Here is a 16,595-nt window from a genome sequence, read left to right as displayed (position 1 = left end):
AACCCTGTTTGGAAGAACAGCAGGCTTTTCAGACGATTGGCCCCAGATCCCCAGGTAATCTAGCACAGCTGTTTTGCCTACTAATTCCAGGGTCTGCAGTTTAGATGGGGAATGAGACTAAAACTGTCAAAAAAAATTTTTTTTTCTTTTAGGGTAGTGGTAGTAGTGATGTGGTTTGGGAATTTAAGTGAAAAAATATAACCTTTTATTTCAAAAATCTTATAAAAATCCTTCGGGCCTACTTCACAGTCCCATTAGTACCTTTCTCCAGTCTGTTGTTTTCCTTTCCCTGGAGGAAAGTTTCCACCCCCAGAACCCCAGAATAACGCCCTTCCGGTGGCGCGCCGGGAACCTCCCGGACCCCTCCTGGCCAGCTCTCGCCCCCTTTCGCAGGAAGCTAGTGACAGAATAACCTCCAGCTGCGGGCAAGGCGAAGACCCCACCCCAACTCTCGTCTCACCCAAAGTGGAGGGTGGAGCGCCCAGATCCAAACCTCGCCCACCAAGCCCAATCCCAGCCGGTAAGAGAGAGGAAGTGCAGTGAGCCCCGCCCACCTCAAGCTCCCTCCCTTTCCGTTGGCCGGGCTGGTTGCCCATCTTCTCTATCCTGTAGCCGATTGGCTCTCTCCCTCCCGCGCCAGTCCCTGCCCTCCCAGCGGGGAGGGTGAGTCACGCCAAACTGGGCGGAGAGTCCGCTGGCCCCACTCCTTTGCTCGTCTGGGCGGCGGCGGCGGCAAGTGGGTACGCGGCGGGTGGCGCATCACGGGCGCTGAGGCAGGAGGAGCAGTCTCATTGTTCCGGGAACCTTCGCCACAGCAGGTCCTTCTCTCGGTCGGCCCGGCCCCTCTCCGGCCTCCGCAACCCCCACAACCGCCCGCGGCTCTGAGAAGAAGCGGCTCAGTCGGTGGCAGCAGCTGCAGCATCATCTCCGACCCGCCCGCCATGGAAGACCTGGACCAGTCGCCTCTGGTCTCGTCCTCGGACAGCCCGCCCCGGCCTCAGCCCGCGTTCAAGTACCAGTTCGTGAGGGAACCCGAGGACGAGGAAGAAGAGGAGGAGGAAGAGGAGGAGGACGAAGACGAAGACTTGGAGGAGCTGGAGGTGCTGGAGAGGAAGCCCGCCGCCGGGCTGTCTGCGGCCCCGGTGGCCCCCGCCCCTGCCGCCGGCGCGCCCATGCAGGACTTCGGAAATGACTTCGTGCCCCCGGCGCCCCGGGGGCCCCTGCCGGCCGCGCCCCCTGCCGCCCCGGAGCGGCTGGCGTCTTGGGACCCGAGCCCCGTGCCGTCGACGGTGTCCGCGCCATCCCTACCGTCTGCTGCCGCAGTCTCGCCCTCCAAGCTGCCCGAGGACGACGAGCCTCCGGCCCGGCCTCCCCCCCCTCCCCCGGCCGGCGTGAGCCCCCAGGCCGAGCCCGCGTGGACCCCGCCCGCCCCGGCCCCCGCCGCGCCCCCCTCCACACCGGCCGCGCCCAAGCGCAGGGGCTCCTCGGGCTCAGTGGGTGAGTGCCGCGCCCTCCGCCCCTCGCGCCCCTCCCTCTTTTGTGTGCAGCCCCAAATGCCTCCGGCAAGGCCCCGGGGGCTTTGTCTGCCGCTGTGGGGGCTATGGCGCCTCGGCTGGTGGGAGGCGCTGGGAGAAGGGTGGGGCAGCCGCGGAAGCCTGGGCTTGTTCTTCATTGTCTGTCTGGGTGTCGGGGAGCACGTGCACCGGGCCCTCAGCGTTCTTGCTTCTGGTCTCCATTCCACTGCGTCTCGGAAGTTAGGCACCCGTCCCTAGTAAGAGCTGATGCGTACCAAGGAACTAGCGTTGTGGATTCATTGGGCTGCCTTGGCTTTGGGGTGAGGATGGAAAGGCCTTGGCACTTTAATCTTTCTAGGAGGGGCTTTTGTCTACCCCCTGGGTTGCTCTTTGGGAAAAGGTGCAGCTTCGCTGCGGGTCTGTTTACCTGCATTCACCTCCGGGGCCCCTTCCTCACCCGCTCCCTGGCGTGGGTGGCCCCCTTGTGCTTCACCCTCCCCCCTCCTTTTGCGTTTGTGGGGAGCTGGCCGAGTGGAAAACGTCCACAATGACCCATCTGCAGTGAAGGGAGAGCGCCTCCAGTGGTGTGGTGCGTGGAGAATTGGCAAGGGGAGAGTTCTGGTGAAGTCCTGCCACCGCCCAGGTCACCGGGGTGTGATGTGGCGACTCCCTACCAGCTAAACCCAGCCAGGGAAATGGAATCTACGCATTGTGTTCCGAGGGGGCGCAGTTCCACCAGGGTAGAGGAATTGCTAACTGTTAGTGTACGCTGGTTCAGCCTTTTAATGCAGGCATCGTAATTGAATCTTAGGGAAAAAAAGAAAAGGCAAAATGGATGACATCCTTAAAGAAAGGAAAACTTGTGGATTCCTTGCCACCAGTTGGCTAATTGAACTCTTGGCAGATTTACCTTGAGATATAATGTATTGTTTTGAGACAGACAAATTGTTTTTATATAATGGTTAGAAATACTGTTTTTAGAAGTTATATGTTTTGGGTTAACGGAGACAAAATACAGTCATGTTCCGCATAAGGACATTTGGGTCAAAGATGCCCTGCATATAGGACGGTGGTACCATAAGATTATCATGGAGCTGAAAAATTCCTACTGCCTAGTGACGTCTTGATCCTGACCCTGTGTAGGCTAGGCGAATGTGTGTGTTTCTTAATTTTTAACAGAAAAGTTTAAAACGTAAAAAATTTAAAAAACTTACAGAGTACGAATATAAAGAAAGAAAATATTTTTATATTGCTGTATAATGTATTTGTGTTTTAAGCTAAATGTTATTACAAAAAAGTCTAAAAGTTAAAGAAAATTAAAAAGTTTATAAAGTAAAAAAAATTACAGAAAGCTAAGATTGATTTATTGAAGAAAGAAAAATTTTAAAAATAAATTCAGTATAGCTTATGTGTAGTGTTTATAAGGTCTACAGTAGTGTACAGTAACATCTTAGGCCTTCACATTCACTCACTGACTCACCCAGAGCAACTACCAGTCCTGCAAGCTCTATTCATCACAAAGAACCCTATATAGGTTTATCATTTTTTATCTTTTATGCTAAATACTTAGGACATAAATAACTTAACACTTGTGTTACAATTGCCTGCAGTATTTGGTACAGTAACATGCTGTACAGGTTTGTAGCCTAGGAGCGATTGGCTGTACCATATAGCCTAGGTGTATAGTAGGCTGTACCATCTAGGTTTGTGTAAGTGCACTCTGTGATGCACAAGGACAAAATCGCCTAACGATACTGTTCTCAGAACATATCCCTGTCATTAAGCGAGGCATGAAAGTATGTATGGTCTGTAAAATAGTTTTGAAATCCTTTCATTCATATATGTCCTTGATTGTATGTTATTATTATTAGGAACATTGTTTTATTGCCCTTTTCATCTTGGGAAATTATTGTGGAAGGGAAAAAATCAAATTTGTAAGAGATTGAGAATGCATTTATTAGATGCATTTATAAATACTTGTTACTTCTGGGACAGAAAGTGTCCTGTTAGCAGTAGGACCTTTCTTTATGTATAAAAAGTCAAGAATCAAGTGATATAACTGTCTGCTGAGAAATCTTAATATCCTTGTAGGATTTTAGAGGTGGCTCATTTCCTAGAAAAAGAAAATCAGTCTGAGATCACGCAATAGTTTCTCAATTCATTCATCCACAATGGGGAAAATAAGCCAATTGTGATCCTTCTGAATATTGTTTGATATTGACGTACTCCCAGGCACTACTCAAAACACTCATCACTACACTAAAGATCTTAGAAGATGAGGAGTAATTCAGTCTTTACTTTTTCCATATGAAAAAGATATTTGAGGGAGACTAAAGGGAGAGAGAAAAACAATGTAATAAGAAAATTTTAAACAGGAAATTTAATGACTGACAAAAGCATGTTGACATAATACTGCATAAGAACAAAGGGAAGAGTTCCTTTCTTTGAACATTGGGGATTTAGAGGGTAACAGCATCTGTTGGAATCTTGACTGTTGGAATACTAAGTTTAGAAGGCAAAGGAGAAAGAATATTGCCTATTCAGGGTCTCTTGTTTTTACATAGTCCCCTAATTCTGTATTGATGATAACTATTTGGAAACTTTAGTTCTTTTAATAAGCATAAGAACATTGTGATTATGATTATGGATAGTTAACCCATTTTAGTGTGTCTAGATTTCTTAATACACTGAAGAGTTTGTTCATTAATTCAACCCATTATTGATAATCTATCAAGGAACAGGCACTGTTCTAGGCTGTAAGGGTTTGGCAATAAGCAAGACATGTGTGCTTCCTATGTGAAGAGTACAGATAAGCACAAATAAAGAACTCAGAATAGTGATGTTATGAGGAAAATAAACAGGACTATGACATACAGAATGATTGGATGAGTGGGGGGCTTTTTTAGGTGGAGGGGGCACTAAGAAAGGCCTTTCTGAGAAAGGTGAGATTTGAGCTGCAGAGATCAAAAATTTCCAAGAAATTCCTAGGGCAAAAGCCTGGAGGCAGGAATGAGCTCTCTATGCATGTTTAAGAATCTTGTAAAACTAGTGAGGAAAAACTAGTGGGAGAGTGGTATAAGGTGAGAGTGGAGAGGTGGGCTACACTCAGATCATTTGGGGTCTCTAACAGGCCAGGTAAAAAAGTTTGGCTTTTTAAAAAATATGTTGTTTATTTTAGAAATATGCACTTTAAATAATTATGTTGTGATTTTGGAGCTAAAATAAGTTTTGAAGATTCAGTGAGACTGAGAGGACTGATGTGAGTAAAGAAAAGGTAAGAAATGTGCAGAGCATGGTTAGAGACATAGACCAGCCTACCTGGAAGAGAGTTTATAGATCACTGACACTTGGGTATTTAACATTGCCATTTACATTTTTGAGTAAACTCTGATTTTCATCAATTGGTAAGTTGTAATTTTGCCATTTTCTATTGTGCCTGAGGCACCTCCATTGCAATGCATTAACTGTGAAGTAAGACTGAAATCTTTCACTTGATGGCCGTTTTTCATGGAGAAACATTTGGTTTGGTGGTTGATTAAGTTAGGCTTTTGAGTATATGCACGGGGAAACTCTGGACAGAAATTGATTTGAGAGAATTGCAGATATTATCATTAATGGTGACTTTCAGCTAGTCTCTAAACATGTTCTAAACCAGTGTTCATTAAGACAAAATGTGTGGTAGATGTGGATTCTGAAGGATATTGCATGCCAAATTAAGGAATTTGGTTTTTATCATCTTCCTTTTAATCCATGCTCTGGCATTCACAGTTGCCCTTGCTTTTGGTAATTTATATTATGAAACCAAAAATGTTTTTTATTAACTTTTATTTCTAAATATAAAGTTATTTCATTATTTTTCACTTCTCACAAATTACTGCTTTAGGCATTGGGAAGCCTATGAAGATTATTGAACTCTGAGGCAAGGCATCATGAAAGCAGTGTTAGAAAATTAGTGGCAAAATTCAAGATAGGTTGAAAAGAAAAACTGGTGAACTATGTAGAAAGCTTTTACAGTAGTTCTGAGAGAGGTGAGTAGGGCCTGAACTGGCTTATTGCTAGTTCATTCAGTGAAAGTGGAACAGAAGGGAGGAATATAAAGACTACAGGAATCGTGATTTCTTTAATTGGTTCTGAATCTCTACAGTTAGGTTACAGATAGGCTTTATGAAAGAAGAATTGATAGGACTTGGAGGCTATGGATGTAAACACAAAGAAAAGAATATTAGTGTTTATTAAACCAATTTCAGAGACTGTCAAAACTGTTAATTGACATGAAAGTTTGTAAAGAATTGAATATTGCTCGTAAGTATAGGTTATGGCTTGGGGCCTAAAAATTATTAATCTTATATTGTAAAGCCATTTATTATATGATTATTTATATTGGCATATGAGCATATATTAAAAATTTCAAAAGATTTTTTAGTGATTTATAGTTTAAATCTTAAGTATCAGTTCTTAATATAAAGTCCAAGTTCTTGATGTGACATTCCCAAGAATGACATGCCCTGTCCATTCCTCACTTTCCTTTCATTTTTATCACTGTGAATACTTTTTCTTATTAAGTCATTTCTGATTTTAAAAAGTTGGAAATAAGTGGTATGCTCCTTACAGATTAGGTGAATTATGTTTCAGATTGGTTCCTAGGAAACTGAGTGTCAAATTTATGGTCTTTTTAGTTAATTTGCAAACTCCCTCAAATCTCCAACTTTTGGCAAATAACTAAATGGAATAATGTTTAGAAAACATGCTCTTTTAGTGCTATATCACTGTGAACTTAGAAGATTGCTATATTATAAAAACATTTCTAAAAAGGAGCATATTATCTATTATTCATTAATTGTCTTTGTTTTATATGTAGTTACTTTCCTAATACACCTTAAAGCAATTTGTTTGAAATACTACTATATTGAAGTAAATATAATACAGTATTTATTTGAAATACTTAAATTCAAGGCCCTAATTTAAATGATACATTTTAAAGGTCCTTTGCTAACCCAGGATAAAAGTGTCAACCAAATGGATGATATTTCTTGGTTCTTCCCTGGAACCGCTTATTAAATAGAAGTAAATGTTGCAGATATACTATACTTATGGTACATTCTTTAAGATGTTTTGTTCCTGTTTCTCAATGTAGACTCTAGAAGGTCCCTCTGGGGGTGACAGCATGAGTGATGGGAACTGTAATGGCAGAACTCTAGTTTATCACTAGTGCTTAAATGGATGAATGTAACCTTTGTGGCTAGCTAGTGTAGGAAGGACATAACCATGCAAAATAGCGAGACTCTGCTTTGCTGAGGCTAAGGTTTTCTCAGACTAATGCTTTCTAACCCCAAAGGAGCAGTTGATAATTTCACATTTAAGCTGCTGGTTTTTATGTTTCTTGGAATGATGATTATTTTAAGTTGCTTTTTTCATGTGTTCCCATAACATTCAATTCTTACTTCACTGTAGTGTATATCATACTGTATATATGGTAATGGTATGTTTACTCATTTCTGTCCTCCACCAGACTGTATAGTTCTTGAGGAAAGGAGCTCTACTACCTTTTTACCTTGAGGAAAAGGACTACATGACATTGTATCTGCATTACTGAGCCTAGTGCCTTAGATGGGGTAAATAGTTATTTGTTGGATGAATAAGATACTATAGGTCAATGCTGATCTTAATATTCTGTATAATTCTAGAATTACTATATTTTTTATCTATAAAAATCCCAAATCTTATCAGTTAAAATATTTGTTTACATATACAACGTTAAAAATTCCAAACAATACCAAAAGAATAGACAGAAAAACATAACTTCCTACCTGTTACACAGATTCCCCAAGTTGTTTTCTGTAGATCCACCCTGTTAGTAGTTTCTTAAGTATCTGTGAATAATATTTATTTATACCTATATATACCCTTTCCACTTTATTTTACACAAAAATAGCTGCAGAGAATTCCATATATGTACAATATATTTTTTCCTTTTTCTTTTTTTTTTTTGAGACAGGGTCTCTTTCTTCTCAGTCACCCAGGTTAGAGTGCAGTGGCACAATCAGGTCACTGCAGCCTTGAACTCCTGGGCTCCAGTGATCATCCCAGCTCAGCCTCCCTAGTAGCTAGGACTACAGGTGTGCCATCATACCTGGCCAATTCTTTTTCTTTCTTTTTTTTTTTTAAGAGATGAGGTTATGCCCAGGTAGGTATGTATTTTTTTTTATAAGAAATTGCCAAATTGTTCTCCAAAGTGATTCCATTTCCACCAGCAATGAATGACAATTCTGATGTCTCTACATTCTCATTAGCATTTGATATTATTAGTGTTTTTAATTTTTTTGATTTTTTTTTTCCCCAAGGGATGAGGGGCTGTGGCAGGAGAAGTGCTCCCAGCGCAGAGAGTAGTCTTTTTAATTTTAACCATTTTAATGTGTATGTAGTTGTTTCTCACTGTGATTTTAATTCAGATCTCCCTAATGACTAATGAATTAGAGGACTTTTACATGTTTTCTATGTATATTTTCTTTTGTGAAGTGTCTGTTCAAGTAATTTGTCCTTTCTTAAATTGGGTTGTATATCTTTTTTTATCTATCTTTTTTTTCATCTATCTTTTTTTCTTACTGATTTGGAGGAGGTGTATATATATTCTGGATACAAATCTTTTGTCAGATAAATATGTTGTGAATATATTCTCCCAGTCTGTAGCTTGCCTATTTTATTGATGGTTTCTTTTTATGAGTACAAGTTTTTAACTTCAAAGAAAATTATCATTTTTTTCTTCTATGGTTAATGCTTTCTGTGTGCTAAGACATCTTTGCCTACTCCCAAGATTGTGAAGACATTCTATGTTTTTTTCTAGAAGCTTTATCATTTTACCTTTTATATTTGAGTCTGTGATCCATCTTAAATTAATTTTTTCAATGGATATGAGATACAGATCCAGATTTATTTTTTCCGTATTTATATATCCAGCTTTCCCAGCAGAATTTTTTGATAATACTTTTCTCTGTCTACTGAATTGCTTCAGTGTCTTTGTCAGAAATCAGTTGACCATATGAAATGTGTCTATTTATATTTATCTTTTGTTGTATTGACCTACTTATCTGTCCTGATACCAATAGCAGATTGTTTTGATTACTATAGCTCTACAGTAAGTCTTGAAATCAAGTAGTGTGACTACAAATTTGGTTCTCTTTTTCAAAATTGTTTTGCCTCTTTTAGGTCATAGTATTTCTGTATAAATTTTTTTTTTTTTTTAGACAGAGTCTTGCTTTGTTGCCCGGGCTAGAGTGAGTGCCGTGGCGTCAGCCTAGCTAACAGCAACCTCAAACTCCTGGGCTTAAACAATCCTCCTGCCTCAGCCTCCCAAGTAGCTGGGACTACAGGCATGTGCCACCATGCCCAGCTAATTTTTTCTATATATATATTTTTAGTTGGCCAGATAATTTCTTTCTATTTTTAGTAGAGACGAGGTCTCGCTCTTGCTCAGGCTGGTCTCTTGCTCAGGCTGGTCTCGAACTCCTGAGCTCAAACAATCCACCCGCCTCGGCCTCCCAGAGTGCTAGGATTACAGGCGTGAGCCACCTCGCCCGGCCATATTTCTGTGTAAAATTTAGAATCAGCTTGTTCATTTCTATAAAATGCCTGCTGTGAATTTGACTGGAATTGCATTTAGTCTCTAGACCAATACAGGGAGAATTGATATCTTAGAATTATAGATTTTGCTGTATTTATAAGCTGACAAATTAGCTTGCCATAGTTTCATGGATGCTGGCAGGAGATATAAGACGTCTGAGTCAGAGACAGAGGACTTCATTACTTACAGCAGTGACAGTACCCAGAATATCATTTTCTTGTGCTGGTTCTCTGAGCCCCATTTCCCACAGAGCAACACTAAGAGGGCCAAGTGACATCTGTACCTGCAATGGGTTTTATTATATGAGACGAATTTTAAGCTTAGGGAAACTCAGTATTTTATACCACATAATAAGCATGCCTGCCTGTTGTTCAAGAGGAAGACACTGTCTCTGTTTTCCAAGGCTGTTTGCAATACAAACATTTTTGAAAAGATGGGAACAAAGCAGAGTCCCTTTGCTCCTAAGATGCATAAAAAAACAAACTCAGAGAACAATTTTCCTGACACTCAACAATATTAAATCTTCCAAACCATGAACATGATATATCTCTCTATTGTTTAGAACATTTATAATTTCTCTCAGCAGTGTTTTGTAGTTTTCAATATAGAGGTTTTGTACATCTCTTGTTAAATTTACGCCTAAGTATTTTATGGTTTTTGTTGCTATTGTAAGTGATATTTAAACAAAATTTTCATTTGTTACTTGCTACTATATGTGCTTGGAGTTTTCTTTATGGAGGTTTTAAATTACATGTATACTTTCTTTAAGTCACTAGGGCTATTCTGATTTTCAGTTTCTGCTTATGTCAGTTTTGGTAATTTCTGTCTTTCAAGGAAATAAAGTTGAGTTTTGTATACTGCCTTTGCATCTGTCCTGCATTTTTGATAAATTCACCAGTAGCTTTGTTAGGTTTTGTGTGTTTGCTTTATTTAATCCTTAGGATTTTCTAACTACACAATCCTGTTGTCTGTAAGTTAAGATAGTTTTACTTTCCCTTCAGAACTTTATCCTATAGACATGGTGTGAGAAATCTAGTAGATTCCTTGTTTTGTTCTGAATCTTGAGTGAATTTAGTCTTTATGATGTTAGCTGCATAATTTTCCTAGATATACCGACCCTTAGGTTGAGAAAATTTCCTTCTATTCCCAATTTTCTGAGAATTTTTGTGATTATGGGTACTGAATTTTGTCAGATGCTTTTTTGGCATCTATTGAGATGGTAAGACTTTTCTTTTGTAGGATGTTGTTAATATGGTAAATTTAAGTATTTGATTTTGAATGTTGAACTAACTTTGCATTCCTGTGATAAAACCCCATTTGGTGATCATTATACTTTTTATGAATAGCTGGATTCAATTTGGTAATATTTTGTTAAAAATTGTTTTGCATGTATTGTTGTGAGGGATATTGTCATGTATATTTATTTTCTTGTAATATCTTTGGTTTTGGTATGAATGCATAAATCCATGAAAAGTTTTGGAAAGTGTTTGCTTTTCCTTTATATGCAGAAAGAGTTTTTGTAAGGTTGATACTAACCATTAGATGTTTTATAGCAGCGGTCCCCAACCCTTTTGACACGAGGAACCCGTTTGGTGGAAGACAGTTTTTCCATGAGGAGGGGCAGTCGGGATCAGCCTCACGTCCACCTCAGATCATTAGGAGTTGGATTCTCATGTGGAGCACCCAACCTGGCTCCTTGCCAAGCACATTTTGCAGTGGGATTCTCACTCAAAAGAGCGATGCCACTGCTACTCTGATGGGGGCGGGGCTCAGGCGATGATGCCAATGATGGAGGGAGCAGCTGTAGGTGCAGGTGGGGCTTCGCTTCCTCACTAGCCACTCTCCTCCTGCTGTGCACCCTGGTTCCTGGCAGACCAACCATAACCCAGGGGTTGGGGACCACAGTTTTATAGAATGTAGGTTTGTAGAATTCACCGGCGAAGCCATCCGTGCTTCGAGTTTTCTTTGTGGAGGTTTTAAATTACAAGTATGTATTTTTTTAAGTCACTAGGGCTCTTTTGATTTTCAGTTTCTGCTTGTGTCTGTTTTGGTAATTTGTGTCTTCCAAGGAATTTGTCTAGTTCATGTTGATGACTGGGTGTTAAGAAATTTTTTCATTTCATCTTAATAAGTGGACCTAAAGGAAGTTGTCCACTCATCTAAGTTGTCTAATTTATTGCCATAAATTTGTTAATCGTCTTATGTTTTTATGACCTATTGTGAGAGTCCCTCTTTTATTTCCAATACATTCTCTTTACTCTTTCCAATATTTCTTTCTTTCTCTTTTTTTCCCTTGGTTGTTTTAGGGGATTGTCAATTCTGTTGATTGTTTCAAGGAACCAACTTTTGGTTTTGTTGGTTTTTCTCTGTTGTATATTTTCTAATATTATTGGTTTCTGCTTTTATTTTTATTACTTATTTTCTTCTTGTTTGGGTTTTACTTGTTCTCTTTCTAGTTTCTTAAAGTGAAAGCTTTAACATTTTATTTTAAGCCTTTTTAAAAAGGCATTTAGAGCTATAAATTTCTAAGCATTGCATTACCTGCATTCCACAAATTTTTATTATCATTTGATTTAGAATATTCTTTAAGTTTCCCTTTATTTTCTTTGATTGATGGATTATTTAGAATTTTGTAGTTTAATTTCCAAACACTTGAGGATTTTCCTGTTTTTGTGTTAATTGATTTTAGTCGAATCCGTTGTGGTCAAGGAACGTACACTGCATGATTTCAATCCTTTTAGATTTATTGAGATTGTTTTATTGTCCAGTAAATGGTTTATCTTGGGGATTCTGTATGTACTTGAGAAGAATGTATATTATATTGTCGGTTGTAACTGTGTTCTATAAAAAGTCAGTTAGGTTTAGTTCATTGATAGCATGGCCTGAATCATTTGTATCCTCACTGATTGTGTGTATGTGTGTGTGTCTTATTTTATCTACTGAAAATTGTGTTAAAATTTTTAACTAAAATTTGTGAATTGGTCTCTCTTTAGTTTTTGCTTTATGTGTCTCACATACACTTTTAGTGGTGGTGTATCTACTTAGTGTTATATCTATATTATGTGATGTGTTATGCTGTCATTATCAAATGCCCTTCTTTATCTCTGGTAATATGCCTTGTCTTTGACTCTACTACGTTTCACATTAATATAGCCACTCCAGATTTTGTAGGATAAGGGCTTAGATGATCTATTCTTTTTACGTTCTTTTACTTGTCTGTGTCTTTATCGTTAAAATGTGTTTGTGAGCACAGCACATAGTAGGATTTTCATCCAGTCTGAAAACCTCTGCCTTTTAACTGAGACCATTTATATTCAATGTAATCATTAATATAAGGTTCCGTCTTTTTTCTTTCTCCCATCTGCTTTTTGTTCCATTATATCCTTTTCCCTTTAGATCAGTTGAGTATTTTTTAATATTCAGATTTATCTCCTCTGTTGAAGTTTTAGCTTTACCTCTTTATTTTTTAAGAGGTTGCTCTAGGGATTACAGAATACACTCTCAATTTATCAAAATCTACCATAAGTATTATACCACTTTACATGTTTCACATGTAATGGAACATTATACTTCCATATGCTCCTTTCATCCTTTGTACTTTTATTATGATAAGTTTTGCTTCTACATGTGTTATAATTATTATATATTATAATTATGTGTGCTTCAGAAAATCAATTATTTAAAGAAATTAAGAAATGAGAAAAGTCTTTTAAAATATATCTACCTACATATTTACCACCTAGGCCATTTTTCATTCCTTCATGAAGATTAAGTTTCCATCTGGTATCATTTTCTTTCATTCTGAAGAACTTCATTTAACATTTTTTTTAAATTTCAGCATATTATGGGGGTACAGAAGTTTAGGTTACGTATATTACCCTTGCCCCACCCCAATCAACATTTCTTATAGTGCAGATCTCAGTGTCAAATTCTTTGAGCTTTTGTTTTCATCTCGTTTATCTGAAAATATCTTTATTTATCTTTAATTTTTTGGATACTTTTGATGAATCAGTCAATTCTTGATATTTGCTGTACTTATATTCTATATAGTCACTGAAAACAATGAATTAGCAAATACTGAATCATTGCTCCTAGGGGGAATACAGAGTAGGTCCCTGCAAACCTCTGGTTATAATATTTTTGCTAACCAATGAATACATAACCTTGTTTTATATATGTTTCTATTTAAAGACACCTGGGGTACAAAAGTATAGTTAGATAGAAAGAATAAGTTCTAGTATTCCGTAGTGCAGTAGGGAAATTGTGGTTAACAGTAATTTATTGTATATTTAAAATAGAAGAGTTGTAATGTTCCCAACACAAGAAAAGATAAATGTTTGAGGTGATGGATATCCCAGTTACCCTGATTTGATCATTACACAATGTATACAGGTATCAGAATATTACACGTACCCCCAAAATACATATAAGTATATATATCAGTTTAAAAAATAAAAACACCTTATTTAATATGTATTGATCCATTAACACTGAACTCAGAGCCAACAGCACTGTGATTCATGCCTGAAGGAAGCTTATTTAATACATGTATTTTATCTATAAGGCACATCATATCTATAAGGCACATCATAGCCTTGTGGCTAAGAACACTAGATAGCACATCAGCACTGTGCTTAGGGACCACTTTAAATAGGGAAATCACCAACAAAACACAAAAATGAGAAAAACAAAAGGACACTTGTTTACAGTGTGTGAGCAGAAACAAGAAGGTAATAGGGTTGTCTTGTTCCACCTCAGCCGGGGAATGTGCACTTTGGATGACCCAAATGTTTGTCCACTCTGCACATGCCCATGCCCTTGTAAGTGCTTCAAGTATTGATTTTGAGGTTACAAATTTAGTGAGTAGGTGAATTCGCAAATAATCAGTGAATAATGAGGATTGACTGTGTATAATTCTAGACTGTCAGTTTTTTCATCACTTTAAAGGCAGTCCATTACTTTTTGGATTACATCATTTCCTATGAGAGGTCAGGTCATTCTTACTGTTGTTTGCCTATTGTTTTCAAGGTTGTTTCTGTATCTTTGGTTTTCAGTTTGACCTCTGTGGCATGCCTTTTTGTGGTGTTGTGTTTATCTTTCTTTGGAGTTCATTGAGCTTCTTGGGTCTGTTGGTTTTCAAAATACCAACTTTTGTCAAATTTCAGGCCATTTTATCTTTAGGGTTTTTTCTGGCTTCATTCACCATTGGTTTTTTTGTGGGGACTACAATTACAGATATTTTAACTGCTTGATTGTTTCTTAGGTCACAGTTCATTCCCCACCCCAACCCACCCCCCGCCTTTTTGCCCCCTGCTGTGCTTCAGTTTGAATAGTTTCTATTAATCTTTCTTTAAGCTTATTTATCAATAAATCTTTTATTCTGTATTGCCCAATCTGCTTTTAAGCTCATCTAGTGTTTTTCTGTTTTCTTTTTCTTTTTTGTTAACGTAATTTTCAGTTCTAGCATTTCCATTTAGTTCTTTTTTTCTACTCTGTATTTCTCTACCAAGGTTCCTTGTCTGTTCACTCAATATATCTGTCTTCTATGCTTATTTAGTAATATTTTAATAGCTATTTTAATTTCCATTTTACTGTTTGCTAATTCACTTCTACATTACTTCTGTTTGTTTGTATTAGCTATTTTTTCTTATTTATGGTCCTATTTTCTTCTTTACATGTCCAGTAATTTTTTTAGTTTATACTGCATGTTGTGGATGTGGTGATGTTAACTTTGTTCTAGCAGGCAGTTAATTTGCTGGCAAATTATCTTGATCCTTTCAAGCTTTGATTTTAAAGTTAGGATGGGTTGAGAGGCGGGAGTCAGCAGACTTTTTCTTAAAGGGCCAAATAATAAATATTTTAGGCTTGTGAGCCATGCAACCTTTGTCTTAACTACTCATCTCTGTTTTTATTGTGCAAAAGTAGCTATAGACAATACATAAATGAATGGGCATGGCAGTGTTCCAAAACAACTTTGGCCCATAAGCCGTAGTTTGCTGACTCTTGGTCTAGAGTATTCCTTACTTTGAGGTTAGAGTAGTCCTACTCTTAAGGTGTTCCCTTTCTGGGATCTCAGTTGTATGCTTGTGGTGTTCAGTGAGTTCTCTCCACTCTGACTGATTGAAATTATTAGGTCAAGTCTTCCAGCAGTGTCTGCCCTTCAAAATATCTGTTTAGCTCACAAGTCTACCATAGGTTTCTTGGCTAGGCCTTGCTGAGTCTTATGCTGTGCATGTGCAGCATGGTATTCACCCCAAAATGTAAGAGGAACCTGTATCCAGATTTTTGGAGCTCCTTTTCTATGAAGCTTTCCTTTGCATGTTACCCTGCCTTGCAGATTGCAGATAATTACTCAGCTTAGCAAGGGTGCGGTATTCTTGGGCTCCTTCTACCTATACTGTAGACCAGGAAGTGTTTTCAGACAGAAAGCCAGGGCGATTGTTTCCCATGCTTGCCTACTACCTGTCGTCCAGTGTCTCAAGATAGTTGCTTTCTATATTTTGTCCATATTTATATTTGTTTATATTGGAAGAGCTAATCTGATATAATTACTGTTATAGCCAGAAGCAGAAGTTCTTCTCTATAGTTTTAAAATGCATTTTTTCTAGTTTCATAATTAGATAAGATTTTACTGACCAATTTCACTTTTGGTTGGTGAAAGTTTTTGAAATGAGCATGTCAAGGAAAATACTCCGTATAATGTGTGCAGACATTGGTGAGATTGTGAGAGCTTGTATATTTTTTAATTCATTAGTAATAAATTGCAGTAATATATTAAAAACTGACATACCTCTTTTATTTTAAAAAAAAATGATATACTCTAAACATCTCTTTAGTGAACTTTAATTCTGAAACAGATCCTTATGTGATGGAAGTAATTAGCATTCAAAGTAGTTAGAGAGAAATAGTCTAAATGTATACTAAGGGTAAGGAAATGAATCTAGCTTTAGGACCAACATTGAGGGATAGATCATTTGGAAAAAGTTGTTCTGTGAATGGTGCTCATCTTTCATGCTGTCACTATAAGTATGACTCTGTTCATTTTATGGGGAGTGATAAGGAAATAAGTGTATATTTGATTGTAGTGACAGAGTTTTACTTTTCTAGTTTTGTCATTACCTAGCTATGTGACTGACTAAGTTCCTTAATTTCCTGAGCTTTAGATAACTGGAAATGTGGTGGAAGATTAACAAAAATAAGATAAGCATGAGTATGTTTTGGAAAAAAAGTAAGGTTGGATATGGTGAATTTGAGGTTTAATGGATGTCAACATTCAGAGATGTAGAGGGGGAAGGCATGGGTATGATTAGGAAGAATGGTGTTTAGTTAGTGTAGTTGATAGGTGAAAAATTGTTTAAATAAGTTTAGACAGTTAAGTTGGGGCCATATGGTGGAGGCTTCATTTATCTAAGGGCTTTAGTTATAATTCAGTGGATAACTGGAGCTTTTAAGTGTTTGGAGCA

The 16,595-nt window shown here is 38.2% G+C and overlaps 1 protein-coding gene across 3 annotated transcripts in view; it reads left to right on the top strand.

Annotated features, from left to right (window-relative positions):
* Positions 1 to 662: 662 nt before the first annotated feature.
* The window catches only part of RTN4 (reticulon 4), a 74,502-nt gene continuing 58,569 nt past the window's right edge, over positions 663 to 16,595 (top strand). For all 3 annotated transcript variants that reach the window (XM_045549611.1, XM_045549614.1, XM_045549613.1), the window contains exon 1: positions 663 to 1,497. In XM_045549611.1, coding sequence (XP_045405567.1) covers positions 942 to 1,497 — 556 coding nt within the window. In that variant the 5' untranslated portion in view covers positions 663 to 941. The remainder of the gene's footprint in view (positions 1,498 to 16,595) is intronic.

This window comes from Lemur catta, chromosome 4 (assembly GCF_020740605.2).
Source record: "Lemur catta isolate mLemCat1 chromosome 4, mLemCat1.pri, whole genome shotgun sequence".
Taxonomy (NCBI): Eukaryota; Metazoa; Chordata; class Mammalia; order Primates; family Lemuridae; genus Lemur; species Lemur catta.
The sequence above is the reverse complement of the archived record's forward strand: the minus strand, read 5'-3'. Positions and strand labels throughout refer to the sequence as shown.